The sequence below is a fragment of the Bison bison genome, unplaced genomic scaffold (genome assembly GCF_000754665.1).
Source record: "Bison bison bison isolate TAMUID 2011002044 unplaced genomic scaffold, Bison_UMD1.0 scf7180017864203, whole genome shotgun sequence".
NCBI lineage: Eukaryota > Metazoa > Chordata > Mammalia > Artiodactyla > Bovidae > Bison > Bison bison.
The window spans coordinates 4,524,959-4,550,860 of NW_011494775.1; the positions used below are offsets into that span (position 1 = coordinate 4,524,959).

Sequence of the window (25,902 nt, forward strand, 5' to 3'; positions counted from 1 at the left end):
TATAAAACACAATTCAACATAAAAAGACAACCCAGTTTAAAAATAGGCAAAGGACTTAGTAGACATTTCTCCAAAGAAGATAAACAAATGGCTACTAGCACATGAAATGATGCTCAATATCTCAAGTCATTATGGTAATGCATATCAAAAATCGCAGTGAGGTACCATTTCACACTCACTAGGCTGGCTGTAATTTAAAAAACAGACAAGAGCGAATGTTGGCAAGGAATTTGAGAAACTGGAACCTTTATACACTGCTGGTGGTAATGTAAAATGGTGCAGCTGCTATGGAAAACAGCTTGGCAGTTCCTCAAAAAGTTAAACATAGAATTAGCATATGACCCAGCAATTTTACTCCTAGCTATCTATCCAAGAGAATTGATAGCATATGTTCACATAAAAACCTGCCCAGGAATGTCATATAAGCATTATTCAAAATAGCTGAAAAGTAGAAACAAATATATATTAGCTGATGAATGGATAAACAAAATGAAGTATACCCAATAATGGGATTTATTCAGCCTCAAAAAGGAATAGATTGCTGATGCATCCTACAGAATGAGTGAAACTTGAAAACATGTTGAAAAAAATCAAATGCAAAAAACACGTAAGTATAAATTCCACTTAAATGAAAAATTCAGAAAAGGCATTTTTGTCTCCAGATACGATGGAGTCCAATTTGTCTGGGCTTCCCAGATGGCACTAGTGGTAAAGAATTCGTCTGCCAATGCAGAAGACACAAGAGACCTGGGCTCAGTCCCTGGGTTGTCGGAAAGGTCTGGAGAAGGAAATGGCAACCCACTCCAGTATGCTTGCCTGGGAAATCCCATGGACAGAGGAGCCCGGTGGGCTACAGTCCACGGAGTTGCAGAGTTGCACATGACTGAACATCTTTCTTTGATTGCTTTTGCTTTTGATGTCATATCTAAAGCAAAATAAGTTTATATTTGTTTATTTTTGAAGAAATGTTTATTCAAGTTCTCTGCCCATTTTTAAATTGGGTTATTTGTCTTTCTATTGTCAAGTTGTATTTTCTATATTTTGGATAGTAGATCCTTATCAGATACATGGTTTGCTATTATTTTCTCTTTTGGGTTGCCTTTCTGCTTTCTTAATACTGTTTTTTTCCCCCTCTGCTTGGTTTTTTTAAATCATTTCTTTCTCTTTATTGATATCCTTTATTTGGTGAGACATTCTGTTGATACTTTTCTTTAGTTCTTTAGATATGGTTTCCTTTTATCTTGAACATATTTAAACAACGCAAGAGAAGACTCTACACATGGACATCACCAGATGGCCAACACCGAAATCAGATTGAATATATTCTTTGCAGCCAAAGATGGAGAAGCTGTATACAGTCAGCAAAAACAAGACCCGGGGCTGACTGTGGCTCAGATCATGAGATCTTTAGTGCCAGATTAAGACTTAAATTGAAGAAAGTCGGGAAAACCACTAAACCATTCAGGTATGACCTAAATCAAAACCCTTATGATTATACAGTGGAAGTGAGAAATAGATTTAAGGGACTAAATCTGATAGAGTATCTGATGAACTATGGACATGAACAGAGGTTCATGACATTGTACAGGAGACAGGGATCAAGACCATGTCCAAGAAAAATAAATGCAAAAAAGTAAAATGGCTGTCTGAGGAGGCCTTACAAATAGCTGTGAAAAGGAGAGAAATGAAAAGCAAAGGAGAAAAGGAAAGATATACCCATTTGAATGCAAAGTTCCAAACAAAAGCAAGGAGAGATAAGAAAGCCTTCCTTAGCGATCAGTGCAAAGAAATAGAGGAAAACAATAAAATGGGAAAGACTAGAGATCTCTTCAAGAAAATTAGAGATATCAAGGGAGCATTTCATGCAAAGATGGGCTCAATAAAGGACAGAAATGGTATGGACCTAACAGAAGCAGAAGATATTAAGAAGAGGTGCCAAGAATATACAGAAGAACTGTACAAAAAAGATCTTCATGACCCAGATAATCATGATGGTGTGATCACTGACCTAGAGCCAGACATCCTGGAATGTGAAGTCAAGTGGGCCTTAGAAAGCATTACTACGAGTAAAGCTGGTGGAGGTGATGGAATCCCAGTTGAGCTATTCCAAATCCTAAAAGATGATGCTGTGAAAGTGCTGCACTCAATATGCCAGCAAATTTGGAAAACTCAGCAGTGGCCAAAGGACTGGAAAAGGTCAGTTGTCATTCCAATCCCAAAGAAAGGCAATGCCAAAGAATGCTCAAACTACCACACAATTGTACTCATCTCACACACTAGTAAAGTAATGCTCAAAATTCTCCAAGCCAGGCTTCAGCAACATGAACCATGAACTTCCAGATGTTCAAGCTGGTTTTAGAAAAGGCAGAGGCACCAGAGAACAAATTGCCAGCATCCATTGGATCGTTGAAAAAGCAAGAGAGTTCCAGAAAAACATCTATTTCTGCTTTATTGACTACGCCAAAGCCTTTGACTGTGTGGATCACAATAAACTGTGGAAAATTCTGAAGGAAATGGGAATAGCAGACCACCTGACCTGCCTCTTGAGAAACCTGTATGCAGGTCAGAAAGCAACAGTTAGAACTGGACATGGAACAACAGACTAGTTCCAAATAGGAAAAGGAGTACGTCAAGGCTGTATATTGTTACCCTGCTTATTTATCTTATATGCAGAGTATATCATGAGAAATGCTGGACTGGAAGAAGCACAAGCTGGAATCAAGATTGCCGGGAGAAATATCAATAACCTCAGATATGCTGATGAAACCACCCTTATGGCAGAAAGTGAAGAAGAACTAAAGAGCTTCTTGATAAAAGTGAAAGAGGAGAGTGAAAAAGTTGGCTTAAAGCTCAACATTCAGAAAACTAAGATCATGGCATCCAGTCCCATCACTTCATGGCAAGTAGATGGGGAAACAGTGGACAGAGTGGCTGACTTTATTTTTGGAGGCTCCAAAATCACTGCAGATGGTGACTGCAGCCATGAAATTAAAAGATGCTTACTCCTTGGAAGGAAAGTTACAACCAACCTAGACAACATATTAAAAAGCAGAGACATTATTTTGCCAACAAAGGTCCGTCTAGTCAAGGCTGTGATTTTTCCAGTGGTCATGTATGGATGTGAGAGTTGGACTATAAAGAAAGCTGAGCACAGAAGAATTGATGCTTTTGAACTGTGGTGTTGGAGAAGACTCTTGAGAGTCCCTTGGACTGCAAGGAGATCCAACCAGTCCATCCTAAAGGAGATCAGTCCTGGGTGTTCATTGGTAGGGCTGATGTTGAAGCTGAAACTCCAATGCTTTGGCCACCTGATGCGAAGAGCTGACTCATTGGAAAAGATCCTGATGGTGGAAAAGATTGAGGGCAGGAGAAGGGGACGACAGAGGATGAGATGGTTGAATGGCATCACCGACTCGATGGACATAAGTTTGGGTAAACTCCGGGAGTTGGTGACGGACAGGGAGGCCTGGCATGCTGCAGTTCATGGGGTCACAAAGAGTCGAACATGACTGAGCGACTGAACTGAAATGAACTGAATAGTCTTTTTCTTGCAGGTTATATCTGGGCTTCTTGAGGCAAAGCTTCTTATTGACTGCTTTTTCCCCTTATGCATGGCCATATATCTTTCTTTGCACACCTTTTTTGGGGAATTTTCTTGGAAATTTTGTAATTTTTTGTTGAGAACTGGACATGTAAAATAATACATTGTGGCAATCTGGAGATCAGAATTTCCTATGTCTCAAGGTTTTCAGTTGTAACTGTTTGTTAGTTATTTTCCTGAACTAATTTGTGAAGTCTGTATTGTTTGTCATGTATGACCACTGAAATCTCTGCTCAGTTAGCTTACTGGTCAGCTAATGTTTGAACAGAGATTTCCTTAAATTCTTGAAACTAATAAATCTCTCAGCCATATTTACTGGGTATTTACTGAGGGCTCCTTCTCTCTCTGTGTTGGGGCATTTCTTCAGTGTTTAGGCAGAAAGTTTACAACTTAGCCCTTCTTGCTTGTGTAGAACCTAAATTCCACCAGACTTGAGAGCTTAGGGACAATCTCAGGTCTTTCCTAGTGTGTGCACAGCTGGACATGTACCCTTCATGATTCTCAGTAATATGTTGGAACTTTGCAGATCTTTTATGGACATCTCACTCCCAGCCTCTCTTTTTAATTAAGTATTTTGGTCAGCTTGTTGTTTGTCCTGTTATAGCTCCCTCAGGTGGCTATAATGTTATTTGCTGCTGCTGCTAAGTTGCTTCAGTCATGTCCATCTCTGTGCAACCCCATAGACGGCAGCCTACCAGGCTCCTCTGTCCCTGGGATTCTCCAGGCAGGAACACTGGAGTGGGCTGCCATTGCCTTCTCCAGTAATGTTATTTAGTAGCTGCTAATTGTTTCTGACAAAGGCCCTTTGCCCTGGGCGAGCTCTGAGTTAGGTCAGTGAAGACAAAACTTCTGGTGGAGTATTCCAGTAATCTGACAGACATGTTAGATAATGACTGTTACCTGGGAATGGGGCTTTGGAGGAGATCCAACGCTATAGCTAGGAGATACAGCTTCCTCTGGTGGCTACTAGGCTGCTAGTTTTCAGCATGATTTGGGGGGTGTTGGTCTACCATGCTACCAGGAACTGGGGAGTAGGGAATAGAAATAGGATAACTCAAGAATACCAGTGGATCATATGGTGAGGTTATGTTTTCACTTTTTGAAGAAACTGGCCAAAGTGGCTATACCATTTTATATCTCCACCAACAATGTATCCGTTTTTCTGTGTCCTCCCAGTATTGTTATTGTCTTTTGATTATCACTATTCCAGTGGATGTGAAGTCGTATCTCTCTCTCTTTTTTTTTTTTTTTTGAGCAGTAAAACTGTCTTTATTCACCAATGACATGATCATTTCTGTAGAAAATTTTATGGAATCTACAGTAAAGTTAAAAGAACTAAGCTGTAAGTTTGGGATTTCCCTGGTGGTCCAGTGGTTAAGATTCCATGCTTCCAATGCAGGGGGCACGGGTTCCATTCCTGGTCTGGAAACAAAATCCCACATACCACAACTAGCCAAATAAATAAATAAAAATATTTTTTAAAAAAAGAACTAAGCTGTAAGTTTATTAAGATTGTAGGATAGAAGATCAATATACCAAAATTATTTGTATTTCTGTGTATTAGCAAACTCAGAAACTGAATTAAAAATACCATTGTAATAACATCAAAAAAGAAAATACTTAGAGAAAATAAGACCTATACACTGAAAACTATTAAACATTGATGAGAAAAATTAGAGAAAATCTAAACACATAGAAATACTGTTTATAGAGGTCTCAGTGTGATTGTGAAAGACCAAAGAGGATGTTGTTAAAACAGAATTTTAGAAGTTGGAATTCAGAGAGTGCTTGATTCTCAAAGATAACAAAATTCTGCATGTAGTCAGGGTGTTAACTGTTAAATAGAGTGAACATATTAGGGTGTCAACTGAGTGTATCTTTATGCATGTTTAGAGTACTGAGGAGGAGAGAGCAATGGCACCCCACTCCAGTACTCTTGCCTGGAGAATCCCATGGATGGAGGAGCCTAGAAGGCTGTGGTCCGTGGGGTTGCTGAGGGTCGGACATGACTGAGCAACTTCAGTTTCACTTTTCACTTTCATGCATTGGAGAAGGAAATGGCAACCCACTCCAGTGTTCTTGCCTGGAGAATCCCAAAGATGGGGCATCTGGTGGGCTGCCGTCCATGGGGTTGCAGAGAGTTGGACACGACTGAAGTGACTCAGCAGCAGCAGAGTACTGAGGAGGAGGGTCACGGCTGTGTAGTAGGCAGAATATGTAAAGTGATATTTTAAAGTGCTTTTCCATGTCTACTTTTGCTCATGTTATATTCTCAGATCTTGGTATAGTACCTGGCATGTAGTAGTCACTCAGTAAAAGTTGTGAAAGTAAAGAGGGACTAACAAAGTTTTACAGATGGTGCCTTTAAGCTGATTCATTACCCTAAGATAATTATTTGGCCAATTAGGAGGAAGACTTGAGGCAGAACAAAAGCTAAACCCAAAAGCTTATAGCAATAAGTTATATAAAAAAGGAAAGATCCCAGAATTCTGTCACCAAGATATTTTCACTTGTGCTATGATACTTTGCTGGTGATGAGAGTATGCTTAATACATTGATAAAGTTTTTAAACGCCTTCTTTGTTTCAGGCACTGTACTGGGCATGGGGGATATAGCCTCAACAAAACAGATACACATCTTACCCTCATGGAACTTACTGTCCAATGGGAATGACAAGTAAATAGGCAAATAATAATAAAGCACGACAAATAACTGTGAAGGAGGAAATGTAGAATAATATGTAAAAGGAACCTCTATTGCAGACATCTCAGCTGAGACATAAGGAAATAGTTGGCGAGGCAGTGTTCTAGGCGGCTGGAACAGCATTAGCAAATGCAAATGATGACACAAACCTGGAAAATTGGGAAACTAATATTCTATAGGCTAGGGAAGAACAGCTGAGAATGTGAGCAGAGGCCAAATCCTGTAAGTCCTTACCAGCCATTTTATGTAGCTTCAGATTTGTCCTATGGCATGGGGAATCCTTGAAGGAGTGACATAATCATACACATGATTTTAAAATAATACTCAGATTTCATTGTGGGCAATGAATGGGAGGGGATCAGAGGGAATTCAGGGAAACCATTTAGTAAGGTAATTTTGATGAGAGAGCTGAGGGAACTTGAACTAGGGAGAGAAGTGGATGGAGAGAATATGGGACCTGAGGGAGAAATGTGCCTTGATTTCTGGCTTGAGCCTTGAGGTCAATGTTGGTTCCATTCACTGAGCTAAAGGACTCTTAAGAACAAATGGGTTTTGGGGAGAAGATAGTCCATTTAGTTTTTAATTATCTGAGTTTGTGGGAGTGTGTGGGTCAGCCTTATGGGACTTCTTGCAGGCTTCTTCTTCTTATGGAAACCAAGAGAAATATCTTGGTTAGAGATAGAAATATGGAAATCATTAGTATATAGATAGTCACTAAGGCCTGTAAGAGTAGGTGAGATTGAGATGAAACAGCCATAGGTGGGAAGAAGCCCAAAAGAATATGGTATTCCCATAACCAAGTAAAGAAAGTGCTAAAAAAAAAAAAAGTAGATGAGATTGTGCAAGAAACAAGATGCATGAGAAGAGAAGCCTAAGACCAGAACCCTACATTTACAGACAGAGAAAAAGAAACTGCCATTGGAGGAAACTGGTCCCAGAAGTCAGGAATGGAGTGGTTGCCTATATTTTTACACTAAGATGTCTAGTGAGGGCTTCCCTGGTGGCTCAGCTGATAAAGAATTGCCTGCAATGCAGGAAACCTGTGTTCGATCCCTGGGTTACAAAGAGCCCCTGGAGAAGGGAACAGCGGCTACCAGTTCCAGTATTCTGGCCTAGAGAATTCCATGGACTATATATAGTCCATGAGGGTCACAAAGAGTAGGTCACGACTGAGCAATTTTCACTTCACATCTGGCAAGATATGTATTGAGGGGTGTCTGTTGGATGTAGCAACAATGAAGTTGTTGATGACTTTGGCCTGGACACTTTTTTAAATTATTTTTTATTGGAATATAGTTGTTTTGCGAGCTTCCCAGGTGGCACAGTTGGTAAAGAATCCACCTACCAATGCAGGAGATGTAAGAGATGCGGGTTTGATCCCTGGGTCAGAAAGATCCCCTGGAGTAGAAAATGGCTCCCCACTCCCATATTCTTGCCTGGAAAGTTCCCTGGACAGAGGAACCTGGTGTCCTACAGTCCATTTGGGTCACAGAGAGTTGGACACAACTAGGGGACTAAGCAAATAGTTGTTTTAAATTGTGTTAGTTTCTGCTGCACAGCAAAGTGAGTCATATATATATATATATATATATTCCCACATTTTTTGATTTCCTTCCCATTTAGGTCTCCGCAGAGCATTGAATAGAGTTGCTAGGGCAGTTTGAATGGGGGAGCAGAAGACAAGATTGCTCACCTTCCACTTGAGCAGTGAATGAGTGATCAGAAAGTGAATAAGTAAAAATAATGTTTTCAAGAAGTTTAGCTATGAAGGAAATGAGACAAGGGGCAGTACCTGAAGTGTGACATGGGGTTAATGGAAAGTTAAACTTTTTCCATTAAGTTCTTTTTTATTACTTTTTCTTTTAGGAATGTGATTTATCTTTTCAGTATTACCTTCATTATTATCTTTTCAAGGGGTTGGGACGATCCCCTGGAGTAGAAAATGGCAACCCACTACAGTATTCTTGCCTGGAAAATACCGTGCACAGAAGAGCTTAGTGAGCTACAGTCAGTGGGGCACAAAGAGTCAGACACAACTGAGTACACACACACAACTATTTATAGTTACATATTTTTGCACTGTGTAGTTAATCCTTTGCATGTGGTAAGAAAATAACTTTACTATCTTAATTAGCTAGATTTTCTCTTAATTGTTGAGAAATGTTCTAGATAATGAAATCTCATTTCAATGTATTACATCTTCTGTTTGTTTTTTAGATCATTCATCGAGATATAAAACCTGAGAATATTTTAGTATCCCAATCAGGAATTACTAAACTCTGTGATTTTGGTTTTGCACGAACGCTAGCAGCTCCTGGAGATGTTTATACGGACTATGTGGCTACACGCTGGTATAGAGCTCCAGAATTAGTATTAAAAGATACCTCTTATGGAAAGTATGTATACTTGGGGATCCTGCCTGGCCTTTCCTAGCCATCTCTTTTTTCCCTCGGTGTTATCTGTCACCTGAACTACTGACAAACTCTGCCTTCTGCATCTGGGCTTGGGAGAGAAAAGGGACACCCCCAAATAGAGCAGAGAGACCCTAGACATCTATCCTGCTGCTGTTGATGTTGCCACACTTGCCCCTTGGAGCTGAGTGGCCCCAGCCCCAGGAAACTTATGCAGAAATCTCTCAGGCTGCCATCCATGCTTGCCTTAAGCTGTGCCCCACCCTTTACAGAGTGGCCTCCTTGCTTCTCTGTAGACTCTAGATTCTGCAGACATTTTAAAATCTACTCTGCCAGTGTTATCACAAGTTTCCTAGTTCCTGAGTATGGCAAAGTCTTTGCAAACACTGACAAATAATAATTTTTAAATTGTACTAGATATTTCAAAAAGTAGAAAGGCCTCAGTCTGTTGTGAATCAGTAAAAATAGTATAGGAAACAACAATCTAATAAACAAATAATGAATCTTGAAGAATGTAAAGACACCATCAAGAGTGTGAGGGTTACAAATTCCTCTGTATCCTCACCAGCACTTGTTATTATCTGACTTTTGGATTCTAGTTATCCTTATAGGTGTAAAGTGGTATCTCCTTATGGGTTTGATTTCCATTTCCTTGATAACTAATGATTTTTGGACTTCATTGTTGATTTTTTTTATGTGCTTATTGACCATTTATATATCTTCCTTGGAGAAATTTCTATTCAGATCCTTAGCCCTTTCTTAAATTGGACTAGCTTTTTATTATTAAATTGTAAGAATTCTTTGTATATCTAGATATAAATTCCTTATCAGATACTTATTTGCAGATATTTTCTCTTATTTAGTTGTCTCTTGATTTTCTTGATGGTGTGTGTCATTTGAGAAACAGAAGTTTTAATTTCGATGAAGTTCATTCTGTCTGTTTTTATGCTTTTGGTTTTGCCAAGTCCAAGACTGTGAAAGGCCTCTGTTTTAAGAGGTTTGTAGTTCTAGTTCTTAGATTTATGTCTTCCATCCATTTTGAGTCAATTTTTATAAGTGGTGTAAGATAAGGTTATGGACATAGGTTCAATCACTGGTTGGGTAACTAAGATCCTGCAAGTTGCACAGCATGGCCAAAAAAGGGTTTTTAAGAAAAGATGTTTTATATATTTCTCCATGAAAGAGTGATTTATTCTTGTCTGTTTCAGACCTGTGGATATCTGGGCTCTGGGCTGTATGATCATTGAGATGGCCACTGGAAATCCCTATCTTCCTAGCAGCTCTGATTTGGATTTACTTCATAAAATTGTTTTAAAAGTAGGTAGGTATTACTGAAATGTACTGTTAAATGCCTAAATAAGTGTTTTCAGATAAATTCTGCTTGATTTTCAAATTTAGTCTATCTTTATAAGAATAAGGAAGCATACTGTTTTGATAGATGAAAGTAGATGGATGCTTTGGGCTGATAGAAAAAAATGTAGAAAAATTCTGTTTTTGAAAATAATATATTTTTTTGCCTGGATGCAAATAGCTGTACCATGTTGATGGTTGATACTAAGAAAAATAGTAAAATAGGAACCTACTTCAGTTTGTCTGAAAGTTGTTATAAAATTTTGACTTCTACAAATATTTTCTTCTTTCAAAGAGGACTTTTAAATAATAGAATTGATTTTGATTTTGATGCTCTTTTAAAGTGCTTGGAAATAGAAAACCAGTTGTTTACTAAGAAAACTTTTATTAACCACAATAGATAAGCAGATAGCTAAATATCTTATTCAAAAATATGTTTGATGATAGCTGAATTATTTGATGATCTGCTTTGACTACCCAAACATTTTCATGGTTAGTGTTGCTCATGGAGTTTCAAAGATATATTTCTGATTGAGGAGCTTGAGCAACCTATTTTGTGATGAGAAAGCTATACATAAACATAGAATTACAGGATCATGAGGTAGGTACTTTGAACAACTCTAAAATCTGTGAATCTGGATAAATATTGGTTAAAGATACAGTTCACACCCTTAAAGCATCATACTCTTTTCTGTCATATTTAAAATTCTGGTTATGAGATTAATGGTGAGAGAACTCTAGAGATGATGGGATCATTTAAACCAAGATACAGAAAGGGAAGATTTGCCCAAGGTCACAGAACTAGTTAAGAACAAAACTAGTGGTAGAACTTAGCTCTTTCCACTCCTATTTATAGTTCTCTACATTCTGCTACTAATCTATAGCCTTGTTTTTTCTTTACAATATTTTTATTTCTATATAATTTTAGTATTTTAGCTGTTTTGAATAAGACTTTGCTGATGAACACTTGCTAGATAAACCATTTTGATACCCTTATAGAAATACGTAAAACTTTGAATGTAAGCATTATATATTATGTCTTGTATTTTGAAAAAAGAAAATGCACCTGTGGTTTTTTATTCTCTACTGCCTATGTCCTATCAACAGATTACTGGGGAACTCACTTTTTTATGCTATATTCAGAAGATAGTTCCTTATGCTATATTCAGAAGATAGTTTCTTGTTCAATTTTTAAAAATTGAGAGAACTTAATTGTTATTCTTTCTTTTAGTAATTTGATGCAGACCATATAACAATTTGATTATTTTGATTGTAGAATAATATCCCTGTTTTCTTATGTATGTATTTTTTTCTCTTTTCAGGCAATTTGACACCTCACTTGCAGAATATCTTTTCCAAGAGTCCCATTTTTGCTGGGGTGGTCCTTCCTCAAGTTCAACATCCCAGAAGTGCAAGAAAAAAATACCCAAAGCTAAATGGATTGTTGGCTGACATAGTTCATGTATGTTAAGAGATTAAGGACTTATTTCTTGGAAATTTGCATAAATTATAATACAGTTTTAAGATATGACTTTAATGACATTCCAAAAGGATTCATGGAGTAATATTAACTGTTCAAAGTTACTATATTCTTCTGTGTTTATGTCTTTAGTTCAGAGAAGTTAAAAGTCACAGCCTGTTAGAACTGAAAGGCCCCTGGGATAATCCGGTCTATTCTTTTTTGTTAATTCCAATTTTATTGATAAACTGGAAATTTTTAAGGATAAACTGGAAAATGTTAAGGACTTACCATGTTGATCAACACCTCTTAATAGCCAGTCTTCCCAGCAGTCTACCCAAGAGATTTCTTCCTTGTACAGTGATATTCTAAGGTATGTCAAGGCATTGGCAGCTATAGTTGTAATGTTGTTTGAGGATATACCAGTGCCAAAATTCAGGTTGAGTTGGAGAAAACAAAAACATATAGCACTTTTAAATTAGTTTAAAATTTAAATTTTATTTTGAACTGCATAATAAATATACCAGCATACTTAGAATAGAATTCAAGAAGTGAGAGAGCTACTTGCTTCTGTTTATTTTCTCTTCCCAGCCAATTTTCTTTCCCAGGGTCAATGAACTTGTCTTACTTCTAATGTACAGCCCTTAAAAAAAGTGGTAATCTAACTTCAAAGCAAGTATAGCATGGTGTTTATGAGAGGGGGCTCTGAATTCACATGAACTTTCTTTAAAACCCAGCTCTGTTACTAATTAGCTCCATAAACTTGAGCAAGTCAATCTCCATGCCTCAGTTTACTGAGTTATAAAAAACATTAACAATATTTATTTTCTGGAGCTGGAGGATAAAATGAGTTAATGGTAGAAACCTTCTTAGCACAGAGCCTTGAATAAGCTGTCAACAAATGTTGTTAATGTTAACTGTTGTTGCTGTCTTTTAGATAAAACAAAACATGACATGTAACATCTAAAGACTTATCAAAGGAAGAAAGTTGTTTCTTTGGTAACTGTAAAGAACTAGAGTTTATTAAAGGATCAGTTTTTTTTTGCTACATTTTCCACTTTAATTTCTTTTTTTTCATGTCATAGTTTTGATTTTACAAAGAATACATAATGATCATAACAGAATACTTGATAGAGAAGTTAACATTTTCCCAACCCCCACAATCCAGGAAAAATTACTGTTGATGTTTTGGTTTATATACTTTTCCCAACCAAATACATGCATAACTGTTTATGCTTTTTAAAAGGTGTCATACTTTATTGTGGTTTAGTCACTAAGTTGTGTTTGACTCTTTTGTGACCCCATGAGCTGTAGCCCTCCAGGCTCCTCTGTCTATGGGATTTCCCAGGCAAGAATACAGGAGTGCATTGCCATTTCCTTCTTGAGGGGATCTTCCCCACTCAGGGATGGAACCCGCATCTGCTGCATTGGCAGGCGGTTTCTTTACCACTGAGCCACCTGGGAAGCCCTGTCTTACTTTACACACTGCTATGTAACCTGTTTATTTTCACTTAGCATTATAGTTTAAGCATACTGCCATGTCAGTAAATATGGAGCTGTGTCATAATTTTAGTGCTTGCATAGTGTTTCATTGTATGACTATACTATAGTTTATCTTGAAATTTTGGACATTAGGTTTCAGGTTTTTTCCCTTGCTGGTAAAGATGCTACAGTAGACATCTTTTATATGTCTGTATGAACTTGTGGTATTATTTGCTTGGGATAAATTCCTAGAAGTGTGACTGGTAGGCCAAAGGGTTTATACTTGTTAGGACTTTTGGCATACCTAGCTATTTTTCCCTCCAGAAAGATTTTATAGATTTATACCCAAGTAGCATTGGGTATAAATCTCTATTCTCAGTCTAACATTGAATATTATATATTAAAAATATTTGCAACTTAATTAACTAGAAATAAAGTATATTTTTAAAAATTGCGCTTTCTTCATTACAGGGAAGTTGGACATGTTACTGACATTAATTGGTCATTTGTAGTTCTTATTTAAGAATCCTTAAACTATTTGTGATTTAAAGTATACTTTTACATTGACTTGCCAAATAATCATATTAGTGTCCTGTTTTATATGTTCTAAATACTTTTTTCAACTTGAATAATCCAGTGATTTGGAATGCCACATTTATCATAGATTGCTTATACATGCTGAGGTATATTTGTATTTCACTGATTTCTCTCCTTATTCTATTACAAGTACAATTTTGAGTATTACAACATTCAAATACATCTTTTTTTTTGGTCACACCATGCAGCTTGTGGGATCTTAGTTCCCCAACCAGTGATTGAACCTGGGCCCTGGCAGTGAAAGCGCTGAGTCCTAACCACTGGACCGCCAAAGAATTTCCTAAAATACATCTTTATACCTGGTGTAGAGCATGTATTTTTTTTCATAGGTTTAAAAATTTTAAACAATATTATAATGGTATAATTTCTATACAGTAAGCTACATGATTTCAGATGTACAATTTGATGAGTTTTGGTAAATGTATACATACCTGTGAAACCACCACTACAATCAACATACCTAAAATTTCCATCACTTCCCAAAATGTCCTTGCATCCTTTTGTCATCCATTTTTCCCTTCATTCCTGTCCCTAAATAACCACTGATTTATTTTCCACTATAGTTTGTATTTTCTAGAATAGTCTGTAAATGGAATCAAACAGTGTATATACCCTTTTATGTCAGTCTTTTTTAACTCAGCGTTATAGTCTAGAGATTCAGTTCATGTTTTTGTGTGTATCAGTAGTTTATTCCTTTTGATTGCTGAGTAATATTCCATGTATGAACATATCACAATTTTTAAAAAAAATCTGTTTCCCTGTTTTGGGTTGTTTTCTCTTTTTGGCTACTACAAGTAAAATCGCTGTTGACATTCACTTCTAAGTCTTTGTGTAGGTGTGCGTTTTTATTTTGCAAGGGACAACAGCCAGTCTGTTTCTCAAAGTGTCATATTTTACATTTTCCAAACCAGGGCAAACGTTTAACTTCTGTAAATTATACTGTTTACAGAAGGAATATTTATTTGCTTCCAATTGGCTGTGACCTTTTAGCATTTTTCTTCCTAAGTTTTATTGATGGGTAACTATTAACGTTCTAAAATAAGCACATACTTTTAGCTAGTTTCAGTCTTAAGGATATGACTATTCTCACATCATAAAGACGATAATAGACTTTATGAGTCAATTTTTTTAAAGTGTGGTAAAAAAAAAACCCAACCACGTAACATAAAATCTATCCTCTTAACCAAATTTTAAAATGTACAGTATGATATTGTTAACTATATGCAAATTCTTGTATAGCAGATCTCTATAACTTTGTCTGTGAATCAATTTAAACTAGACTTTGTGAAATAATCAGAAGTGTAATGTTATGTGCAATTAGTTTATACATTCTGGATTTTAACTATTGTTTCCATTTATGAGATCTTAGACCAATTACTTGTCCTCTTTGGGCCTTAGTCTCCTCATCTGTACAATGAAGATAGTAGTAGTACCCACCTTGTAGGGTTGTTGCTGGGATCAGGCAATAGGAAAAGACTAGATAGAGTGTTGTATGACAAACACATAATAAGCATAAATAAAAGTTACCTATTATTAGTATGTTTTGCCTTCTTTTGGAGGAAGAATGAAAATTATCAGGCAAAAAAACAAAAAGAAAATTATCAGGCAAATGGCTTTTATTCAAATTATGTCTTTAATATTTGCATTAATGTATTCTAATTATGATTATTTGATTATATGTAGATTCATTATATACAACTTATTTTCTGATACTCTTACTTCACTGTCTCTTTGTTTTGTGGGGGTTTTTTGGTTCTCAGTTGAAGTAATCCCAAGTGAAGGGAAGCAGAAAATAGCTGTTCTGATAATGGGTTATTGAAGGATTTGGGGGCTTGGATATTTGTGAAATTGTTTTATGCCATATAAAAAGCATTGAATTAGGAATCAGACAATATGAGTTAAAATTCTAGTTTGGCAAATTACTAAACATGCTTCTAGCTCTATAAAATGGAAATAAGTTATGAACTTTCTTCCTTACAGAGCTAGATAAGAGGACCAAAATGAGCTAATTAATTCCTACTAATTCCAGCAGAAATAGACTGACTTCTGTTTTGGCTAGAAATAGGACATTTAACCTGTAGTACTGCTTTACAAGTACAAATTTCTTACGGAAACAAGTGGTCAGAACTCACTGTCAAAAATTCCTGAGGTCTAAATTCTATCTTTTCAAGAACTCTTTTAGCTCTGGGTAATTAATTATACCTGCATTTGTGAAATTTAACATTTACCTTAAGGAGACATGTTACGAATTTGTTTAACATGGAATCTTTTTTCATTTTCTAGGCTTGCTTACAAATTGATCCTGCTGAGAGGATGTCATCTACCGATCTTTTGCATCATGAGTATTTTACTAGAGATGGATTTATTGAAAAGTAAGCATTTTGAGTGAGTGTGGACTTTTTCGTGTTTTGTATTAGGAAATTTTACTACCATGAAAATTGCTACATAGGTTAATGTTACACAAAAGAATTCAGTTTATCAAAAACTTACTGAGTTTTTGTATTAACTAGATATATGGTAGACTTACAGATGTCATGGTGAAAACTCTAATAATAAAAATAGTGCAGTTAACATTTATTACACAGTTACTATGTCCTATACAGTGAGCTAAGCTCTTCACATGCATTTTTCAATTCTTACTATAGGGCAGAGATAACATTAAATAAACCATCAATACTTTTTAGCCTTGTTTCTACTTAGATCCCTGACTCAGAATAGTCCAGTTTTTCCTCTTGATAGCATCTCTGACCTATATATTATAATTAGCATTCATTTCCCGAATGATTTTTTTCCTCTGCTTTACTTATTATCTGTTGCAGTTCCTGTTGTTTTATTCTCCCCACCAAACTGGAAGTTCCCTGAAGACAGGGACCATGGCTCTTAAAGCCTTTCTCTGTCCCACATTGTATCTAAAATATATGCTAACAATGTGGATTCATAAATCAGCCATGCTTCTTTAAAAAAAGAAAACACCATTTTATATTTGGGCTTTGAAAGAAACAGGAAAAGTTTGTTAATTGCAAAATTATTGTTTGCCTTGGAGTATGAGGCAGAAACATAAATATCAATTTAAAATGTGTTGGAGTTAGGATCAGGCATAGGAAAGTCCAGGACCTCCATCGAAAATAGACTGAAGTAGAAAAAATCAAAGAAAAGGGAACTGTTGAGAGTAAGTAGAACCTGAAGCATTTCAAGAATTTTATTCTAAAACAGAAAATGAGAAGATATATTAAAAGTGCCATTGATGAGAAGTATCAGTTATTGAATAAAAGAGTTGCTTCCTGTCAATTCTATATAGACTCATTTGATTTCTCTTGGATATTTGGCTATTGGGATTTTACTATCACAGGGTGAAAGTTCTTGAGTTCCACAAGGCAAGGAAATTTTAACAGAAATGTGCCATTTTCTTATTCAGCCGAACTAATCACATTGGTTTTTTTTTTTTCCTTCATCTCACACTTACCCTTTTATTATAATTCTAGGGAAGATTTCATTCATGGTAGAACTTATTCAGTCTCAAACTGATAGCAGTAGCTGCTTCAAGAAGGGAAACTGTGTAGCTCGGGGAAAAGGGTGGAAAAGGAGACTTTTCAGTATAACCTTTTGAGTTTTGAGCCATACAAACTGGACTTTCTATTTAAAAATAAATAACTTTTATAAAAAGCCAAACTAGGACTTCCATAGTGGTCCAGTGGTTAAGAATCTGCCTGCCAGTGCAGGGGACATGGGTCCAACCCCTGGTCCAGGAAGATTTCACATTCCGCAGGGCAACTGAGCCCACGTTCCAGGCCACAACAGCTGAAGCCTGTGTGCCTAAGAGGCCATGCTCCGCAACAAGAGAAGCAACTACAATGAGAGAAGCCCATACACCACAACTAGAGAGTGGCCCCTCTCTACTAGAAGGGCAACTGGAGAAGCAGTGTGCAGCAATGAAGACCCAGTACAGCCAAAAATAAATAAATAAGTATATATTTTTAAGTCAACCTAAAGCCAAAACAATCTCGCTTCAATATTGATGTATTCTATTATAATTCAAAAATATTTCTCTAGAGTTAGATTTTAGAAACTAGTTCATCTTTAAAGTCCTGTTAAAAGAACAGGATTTAAATGTACTCTTGGGCACACAGGCTTCAGCTGTTGTGGCATGGAACATGGACTCAGTTGCCCTGTTAAAAGAACAGGACTTAAAAGGGACAGAGTGGCCTGAGTCTTCTTTGAAGAGAATAGTACATTTATCAGGATTGAAAGCAGTGTTTTTATTAAGTAAGCTTTACATCACAAAAGAAAACTAATTCATATGTCTATCTTGTGAAAGTTTTATTAATAGTAAATTACCATGGAGAAATTGTTGAAAGATGTATCTTTACCAGGAAACAACCTGTATTAGGTAAATATTGTGCCATCTCTTGGCATGCATTACTGACAACTTGTTTATGCTGTAGCTCAAATGTAAGTTAATTGATTAAAAGGTCTTTTAAAGATAAAACAGTATCTACATAAATAAAATTATTTGATATTGCTTGTTTTATCAGATTCATACCAGAACTGAAAGCTAAATTGCTCCAAGAAGCAAAAGTCAATTCATTCATAAAACCAAAAGAGAATTCTAAAGAAAATGACTTTATGAAAGAAGAAAGAAAAACAATTTATACCAATACACTGCAAAGTACTTCAGTTTGGGGAAAGGTAAAAACTGGTCTCATTTTTAGCTAGTATAACTGTATTATAGTTAGTACTCTAGTGATAAAAATAACTGTTCTCCTGACTCAGATTTTGGATGTATCTATTCTAGGAATTGGAAAAAGAGAAAAAGCCCAAGGAGATCAAAGTCAGAGTTACTAAAGTTAAAGGAGGAAAAGGAGATATCTTAGAACCAAAAAAGATAGTGTGTGAAGGTGGACATTGTCAACAGGTTGCAGCTGAAATTGCTCATACTATGTCTCAAGATACAAAACCTGTAATCAGTGAGCCCCCAAACCCTGTCAATCCCAGCACTAACGCTATAGGCATGAAAGACGATCCATGTGCTGGAGGTGGTATGGTAATGCCACCCATCAATCTAACTAGCAGTAACTTGATGGCTTCAAATCCCAATTCAAACCTCTCCCACTCCAATTCAAGGTGAGTTTTAACAGAAAATGAACAGAAGGAAATGGACCTAAGTTTTATAATATTTTTATATAATGGTATTTCAAAGAAGCAAGTTTGTAATGTCTGTATATAAACTGAATTGGAAGGTGTATTGAAATTATAATCATATAATGGGCCATTACTAAATTCTTCTTAAGAATGCTATAGAAGAAATTAACTTTTCTTGGCTATGCTCTAGGTGTGTGGTTTTTCACTAATGCAGTTTGCAAAAACCTCATTTTGAAAAAAAGGCCCTCAGAAAAATTACTTCCCATTTGAAGAGAAAAATGTAATGTGACCTCACTTTTGGTATTGATGTGCCTTCATATAGCAAAGTAAGCTTTATTTTCCTATTGTAGCAAATTATCTAAATGGAAAAAAGATAGTTGAAAATAATTTTATGTAGTCAGATAGCTTTTCAAGGTCAAATATTTTGGGAGAAAAACAACATACTGGATCAATTTTAGATTCAACTACCAATACAGATTTGAGACACTGGTACCATGAACCTAATTAATCAAGGGCAGTGTGACGGATGGATGGCAAGAGTCTGTCTAGCAAGGCATCAGGGCCAGTTCTAAATTTAGGGAACTGCTATGGCTCTAGATGGAAAAGGAGGCTCGGTTCAGCATCCTAGAAGACTAGTTCAATCCTAGCAGGCTGGTTTGGGCTGTAAGTTGTGAAGCTTAGGGGTCTGCAGAGGTGGCAAGTGGACATGTCTATACAACAGACTACAGACAGCAAGTGTCAGTCGTTCTTGAGGTAACTCCCAAGCCATGGTTGTAATAACCATAATTATAAACTAGCCTTGGTCAAAAGCTCAGAAATTCATGAACCCAGTAGTTAAGAGATCCAGGTTCAGAACAGATAGAAAGGACCAAGTGGGCCAGCTGGAGTAACCCCACCCACAGCATGGTGTCACCACCACGAGTGAGTTGTTCTCTGCTCTGTTTTTACCTCTTAGAGTAGTTGGTACTTAAGGACTAACAATTGCATTTTGGCACATGTTCAAACAGTAGACTACCATGGTATAACTTATCATTATTGAAGCTAAAACAGAAGTATTTCTGAGGAATTTTAATAACTTCTAATTTGTTTTTAAATAATAGGTTAACTGAAAGAGCCAAAAAGAGACGTACGTCTTCACAATCTATTGGACAAGTTATATCTAACAGGCATGAGGATACAGGTTCCATTCAAGTAAGGCAAGAACCTCATCATTAAATTACGTCCTTTTTCAGCATTATCCTCTCACCCTGTGTCCTTGTCTTTGTCTTTAGGGCTCTAACATTTTTTTTTAATGTGCTTTTATTTTTCCCTTTTACCCTGGAGTGAAAATAGGTCATCATTTCCTTAATGCTTTCACAGTTTTAGTTAATTTCTTATAACTTGATTTGTGTATTCAATGAGTGACTTGGGGGAAAAAAGGTAAGATTTTCCTTTAAAAATCACAAGACTCTTTGATTTTTCACTTCAAAAAATGATTTTAATATCTTACTTTATAGATTAAGAGCAATTGCCAAATAAATACATCTTACTTTTCCCAAGAAAACATAATTGGTGTCATTCATTTCCCATTTTTCACATAGGAAAATAGTTTACTTTATAATTGAAACAGTGTTATTTATAATAATAAGACATTGAAAACAACACATCCATCCAAGAACAAGTGACTGGTTAAATATATTAGAGTTTATCCACATAATGGGATACTGAGCATTACATTGTGGAAGTATTCATTAACCTAAGAAACTTTCTATCATCTGTTGTAAAATAAGCAAAAACAGGTAGCACAAAAGTTTTTCCAGAATGCTGAGTTTACAAGTAATTTTTTCCTTTGGGTTTTCCCAGTGTCCAGAGCACATCATTTTGTAAATTGAAAAATAAGTTATTAATAAAATGAACCAGAGCAGTTTGTTCAAAATCAGAGTGCAATGAATAGGATAAAAAATTAAAAGTTGAGACTGTGGCTCTCATGATCAAGACTATTCTCAGAATATTGAGTAAGCTAAAAAAATTTATGAAATTTTTATTGGAGTTTGATCCGTTTATATGTTTGATGATACTCTCTTCTACGTCTTTTTAGAAAAAATGATTTATCTTCGGCTGTGCTCAGACTTTACCGTTGCACAGATTCTCCTCCAGTTGCAGCGAGCAGGGCCTACTGTCTAGCTGTAGTGCCGGGCTTCTCACTGCAGTGGCTTCTCTTGCCGTGCAGCACGGGCTCTAGAGCGTGTGGGCTCAGTAGTTGCGGCTCTCGGGCTCTAGAGCACAGGCTCAGTGGCTGTGGCGCACCAGCTCAGTTGCTCCATGGCATGTAGGACTCTCCCAGACCAGGGATTGAACCCTTGTCTTCTGCATTGGCAGGCGGATTCTTTACCACTGAGCCACCAGGGAAAGCCCTCTCTTCTACTTCTTAATTATTAAAATAACCTTGCAAAGACTAATTTTATGCCTATCTTACACCATCCAAAAGGCTGGAATTTGTTGGCTCCTCATCCAGTAAGTAGTTACACACCTTTCTTCAAATTAACTCTTGTTTGTTTGTTTTTTTTAGAGCCAAATGGAGAAGTGTGTGTTTAATGAGCGAACCAGCCAAACTGACCAAATGGCAAATGGAAACAAAAGGAAGCTGAATTTTCCCAGATCTGACAGGAAAGAATTCCATTTCCCAGAATTGCCTTTCATAATACAATCAAAGGAGATGAAAGGAATGGAAGGTACACATTTGTTGCATAGTTTTACAAATCTCCAGATAGAATATTTTAAAAAAACTTTTTTGGTAATATAACTTACATTTATGATTTAGGTAGAAAGAAGTATGTGTGTGTGTGTGTGTGTGTGTGCATGCTCAGTCCCTTGAGTCGTGTCTGACTCCGTGTGAAGCTGTGGACTGTAGCCCTCCAGGCTCCATGGGGTTCTCCAGGCAAGAATACTGGAGTGAGTTTCCATGCCCTTCTCCAGGGGATCTTCCTGATCTAGGGATCGAACCCACATCTCTTACATCTCCTGCACTGGCAGACAGGTTCTTTACCACTAGCGCCACCTGAGAAGCCCCAGAATGGAGTATATTGCTAGGCAAAATATTTTCATTGATGAAAAAAATTATTTTCCATAGTGAAATAAAGGGTAAGACTTAAAGGAGATAATTTTAAAGAAGGGTTAAGAAAATTTTAAAAATAAAAATTTTATTAGCTCAATTTTGTTGAAATGTTAGAATAGTATTTGAGGAAGATGTTTTTGGTTTAGTTTATGACCTAGGGTAATTGCAGTTTCCTCTGTTTTTCTGTGATAACTTGCCCATGTAATAGCCGGAATGATGTATGTGTGCTTCAGCCATTCAAGGATTTAGTCAATTAAGATTTTATAACATGTATTGAGCTCATAAAATGAAACTCATTTTTTTTGCAGTCATTTCTTTGAAGAACAGTGACACCTTGTGAAAAGATAATATAATAGCAAGAAAATAGTACTTGCACAGCTCAAGAGGAATTATCTGATCCATTTAACAGTAATACTCAGAATTTTAAAAGTAAATGTCTTCTTTATTTAGAGGACAGACTGGTAGACTATTTGTAAAATTATATAACAAATCATTTATGACTGATATTTTATACCATTACAGCTCATGATTTGTTTAGTTCCTTTATAATAAACTGAGAAACTGACTTTAGTGGATATCAGAATTTCCATTTGAAACTCTTGAAAAGGAAAATAAAATTTCAAGGTAAGAGTAACAAGTTCTCATATATATTTTTGCAAAAGTGAAACAGATAAAAGTGTTGAAGAGGGAATCAAAGAGAACGGATTCATCTAAAATACCAACTTTACTTAATGCAGATCAATATCAAGAAAAACAAGAGGTAAAACTTTTTATTGATAGCTTTTACTAAGTAATGATGTTTAGAACATTTGACTTAGTATATAATTTTAGTTATTACTGTTGGAAAGTTAGATAAAATTTCAAAATTCTGTAATCTTTGACCTCTAGAAACAGAACTATATTTTCCTAGAAAATTATAAAGGTTTTAAAAAATGTCTTATTTCTGAGGGTAGTAAATTTGAACCCTCATTTGAATGTTGAGTGATTGAATATATGCTACCCAGAGAAAATAGTATGTGTGTTATGTATACTACTTGGTGGTAGGTAAACCATGCCAGAGGAAAGGAATAGTGGTATAAACATAGGATTATCCTGGCCACAAGAACATATATATTTTGTCTTTAGCCTTTTTCTTCCTATTTTTTCCTCCAATTTATTCCCCCATCTCTTCTCTCTAACTACTGTCCTATTTTCACAAAGATATGCTCTCAGCTAAGTATCAGATAAGCTTGAATTTCATTTGGGGATCTTGAAGCGATCAGTATCTATTATAAATTAATACTTTTTAAAGGTTTTTTTTTTAAGGGAAAGGGATTGTGCTGAGCATCCACTGAATTAAATTATATTAACAGCCTTCTATCCTGTACACCTGTGAGGTCATCAACTTTGTTATCTTGGTTTCTTATTTTCTAAATAAAATTGACTACATTTTTATTTGTGATAAAATTAGCACATACTTATTAAGGAAATTTGAGGAACTTATAAAAATAGAAACCATCATCTGAAACTATGTAAGAAGGTATTTTTAACTAAGTCTATTAATTTCTAAAACATTAGGTAAGAATTATCAGACACTGTTAGATATACTTTCACAGTGACATTTAGGCCTTATTCCTGGCCTTGAACTTGTTGACAACTCCACAATCAGTTTTGCAGAGAAGAAATATTGTCTAGATAGAACAAGAAAGGCATTAATGGTTATTTTTTAGTTTGTTATAAAAAAGAATAAGGTGACTTCAAACGTTTAAACCTGGGTGACTTACTGATGTCACAGCATGTTGAACAGCACACCATTTGCACATTTTTTGAATAATCGGATGAGGTAAGGGTCTTGAGTTTGGGCGGACTAGTAATGTGCTACATGTGTTTGTCCTACCGTACTGTGAAAGCCCTCAGAACTAAAATTACATTTTAATTCAGGAAGAAAGGAACTCTTAAGACAGTTCTGACATTTTAAAAATACATAATAGGAAGGGAAAATCCCTTTTTGTGCACATGATGTAGAACTCCTGAAAAGATGATCTTTTTAAGAGTAACAGTGAAACAGTTGTAGTTATTAGAAATATCCAGAAGTCATCAATGATAATTATAGCTTATATGTATCAGATTGGCCAAAAAGTTTGTTTAGGTTTTCCATAAGATGGTAAGGAAAAACCCAACCCAACACTAGTCATTCAAATACAGTTCTGACAAGTGACAGAAATTACATATGAGGCTGATTCAAATGCTTTTAATAAATTAATGTCAGAATTAAGAAAATGTCCTAAATTTCAAGTTGATAGGTTGTTAATTTAGAGCGTGAGAGAATATGGTATGTTTTTAAAAACTTAAGACAGGGAATGGCAGCTTATTTGTTCTATTCACGGATTTGTTTCTGACTTACTAAATCACATCCAGGCACTTCCCAGTTAATAGTGTAGGCATGTATTCAATAGATTCTATGACCTAGAGAGAAATTCCAATTACTGCTGAGTGAGTTAGGCAAGAAAGAAGAGTCCACAGAAAAGCCGCCTTCAGTTTTGTCTTATGATGATAATAAGGACTCCTTTGCTAAGTAGTCTCCCTGTGCCGTATAAAACAGCTCCCAGGTGCAAAGTACAAGTACTTATCTGTGGCTGTATTTCCTTAGCCAAAGACTCACCATTTCCTCAATTAAGGTCCTGTTTCTATTTACTTTTTAGAATACAGGAAATGCACAAACTGAAAGGAAGAAGAACCTGCCAGATGTAGAGTAGAAAATGCAGCAGCTGAAAATTCAGGGAACCCCAGAATCACACTGTATGGTTAAAAAAATCCTTTTTATTAATATTACATACACAAAAACGTTGACTAGAGAATTCTACAGATAGATCATAAATCCTTTGTAGTTATGTGTAAACTCAACCTAAATTTGTTTTTAAATTTATTAATCTATAAATGTTTCATGTTTTCGTAATTTGGACATTAATTTATAAAAATTGCCTGACTGGTACATCCTAATAAAACTACAGCTTATGTTTGGTCATATGATTTTATTTGATGACCTGTTATCTCAGTCATGTTTGATTACTGGTCATTCTTAGCTTTGGTTCAGAACTTTATAGATAGAAAGATTTCTAAATGTGTAGTAAAGTGAGATTCCGATGTCTGGGAGCACCAGACATTTCTGAGCAAGCAAGTACACTCGATAGCATGAAACATGGGTTTGGTTTTATGCTGGACATTCTGGAGCAGTATTTAATTGAACATATCATGAAACATGTTTAAAATGATGGAAATTGAGCCAAATATTGAAGGAAATCTTTTGGCTTGACCAGCATGTTTATCATTTAGTAGTTTATATAGAATATATTGTTATGTATAATTGAACATAAACATAGTCAAAGTTTTGGCAACATGTATTTATATTCTTATCCCTGGTTCTTACTGGCTTGGTTTCTGATTTTAGGATGGAGATGGCCATTGTAAGGGGAAGAATTTGAAGAGGAACAGACTTTTTTTCTGGTAGTGTCTTCTCTTTTAAATCTTAAAAAATACAAATTAGCAAGTCTTCCCTTTTAATTTTATGTACAACAGAAACATAACATGAGCTGTTACGACAGTAGTTAGTCCACAGTAGCATCATCCAACTTTGTTTTGTTAGCAAACCATTAATAGTTTTCTTCTTTCTTCTAAAAATTCTGTTCATGTGATGTTATGATTTGGAATTATAAAGTCATCTCCTCTCTACGTGCTTTTTTACTTGCCATGATTACTGAGTAGGTAACACATCCTGTCATATGACCCATACTGTATTTCTACTGATCTCTGCCCTCTGCTAGTCATGTAATCTAAGTGTCAGTTCCTCTGCTAGTCATGTAATCTAAGTGTCAGTTTTCTTCTAGACTGCTCTAGCTTCCTGAAGTGAGTTCTTAATGAAATGTCTGACATTTTTTTAAAAAAGTAGTCCATTATATGATTAAAAATATGTTCTGTTAATTAGCTATAAAAATATTTATAATACTTATAAAGTATCAAAACTATATCATATTAAATGTTAATTTTTTTTATTCCTTTAAACAACTGCCAGCACTCTTTCAGGTTCCTA

General features: G+C 35.8%; 1 protein-coding gene across 2 annotated transcripts in view; it reads left to right on the top strand.

Moving 5' to 3' along the window:
* Positions 1 to 25,323, top strand: part of CDKL3 (cyclin-dependent kinase-like 3) — a 31,242-nt gene extending 5,919 nt beyond the window's left edge. Inside the window, exons 3-12 of one of the 2 annotated variants that reach the window (XM_010844515.1) lie at positions 8,522 to 8,700; positions 9,924 to 10,036; positions 11,388 to 11,527; positions 15,887 to 15,975; positions 18,136 to 18,289; positions 18,396 to 18,724; positions 19,843 to 19,933; positions 21,291 to 21,453; positions 22,499 to 22,596; positions 25,264 to 25,323. In XM_010844515.1, the coding sequence (XP_010842817.1) occupies positions 8,522 to 8,700; positions 9,924 to 10,036; positions 11,388 to 11,527; positions 15,887 to 15,975; positions 18,136 to 18,289; positions 18,396 to 18,724; positions 19,843 to 19,933; positions 21,291 to 21,453; positions 22,499 to 22,596; positions 25,264 to 25,323 (1,416 nt within the window). Of the gene's footprint in view, positions 1 to 8,521; positions 8,701 to 9,923; positions 10,037 to 11,387; positions 11,528 to 15,886; positions 15,976 to 18,135; positions 18,290 to 18,395; positions 18,725 to 19,842; positions 19,934 to 21,290; positions 21,454 to 22,498; positions 22,597 to 24,517; positions 24,572 to 25,263 lie in introns of those variants that run through there. The other variant, XM_010844516.1, reaches the window with a different exon arrangement.
* Positions 25,324 to 25,902: the final 579 nt, after the last annotated feature.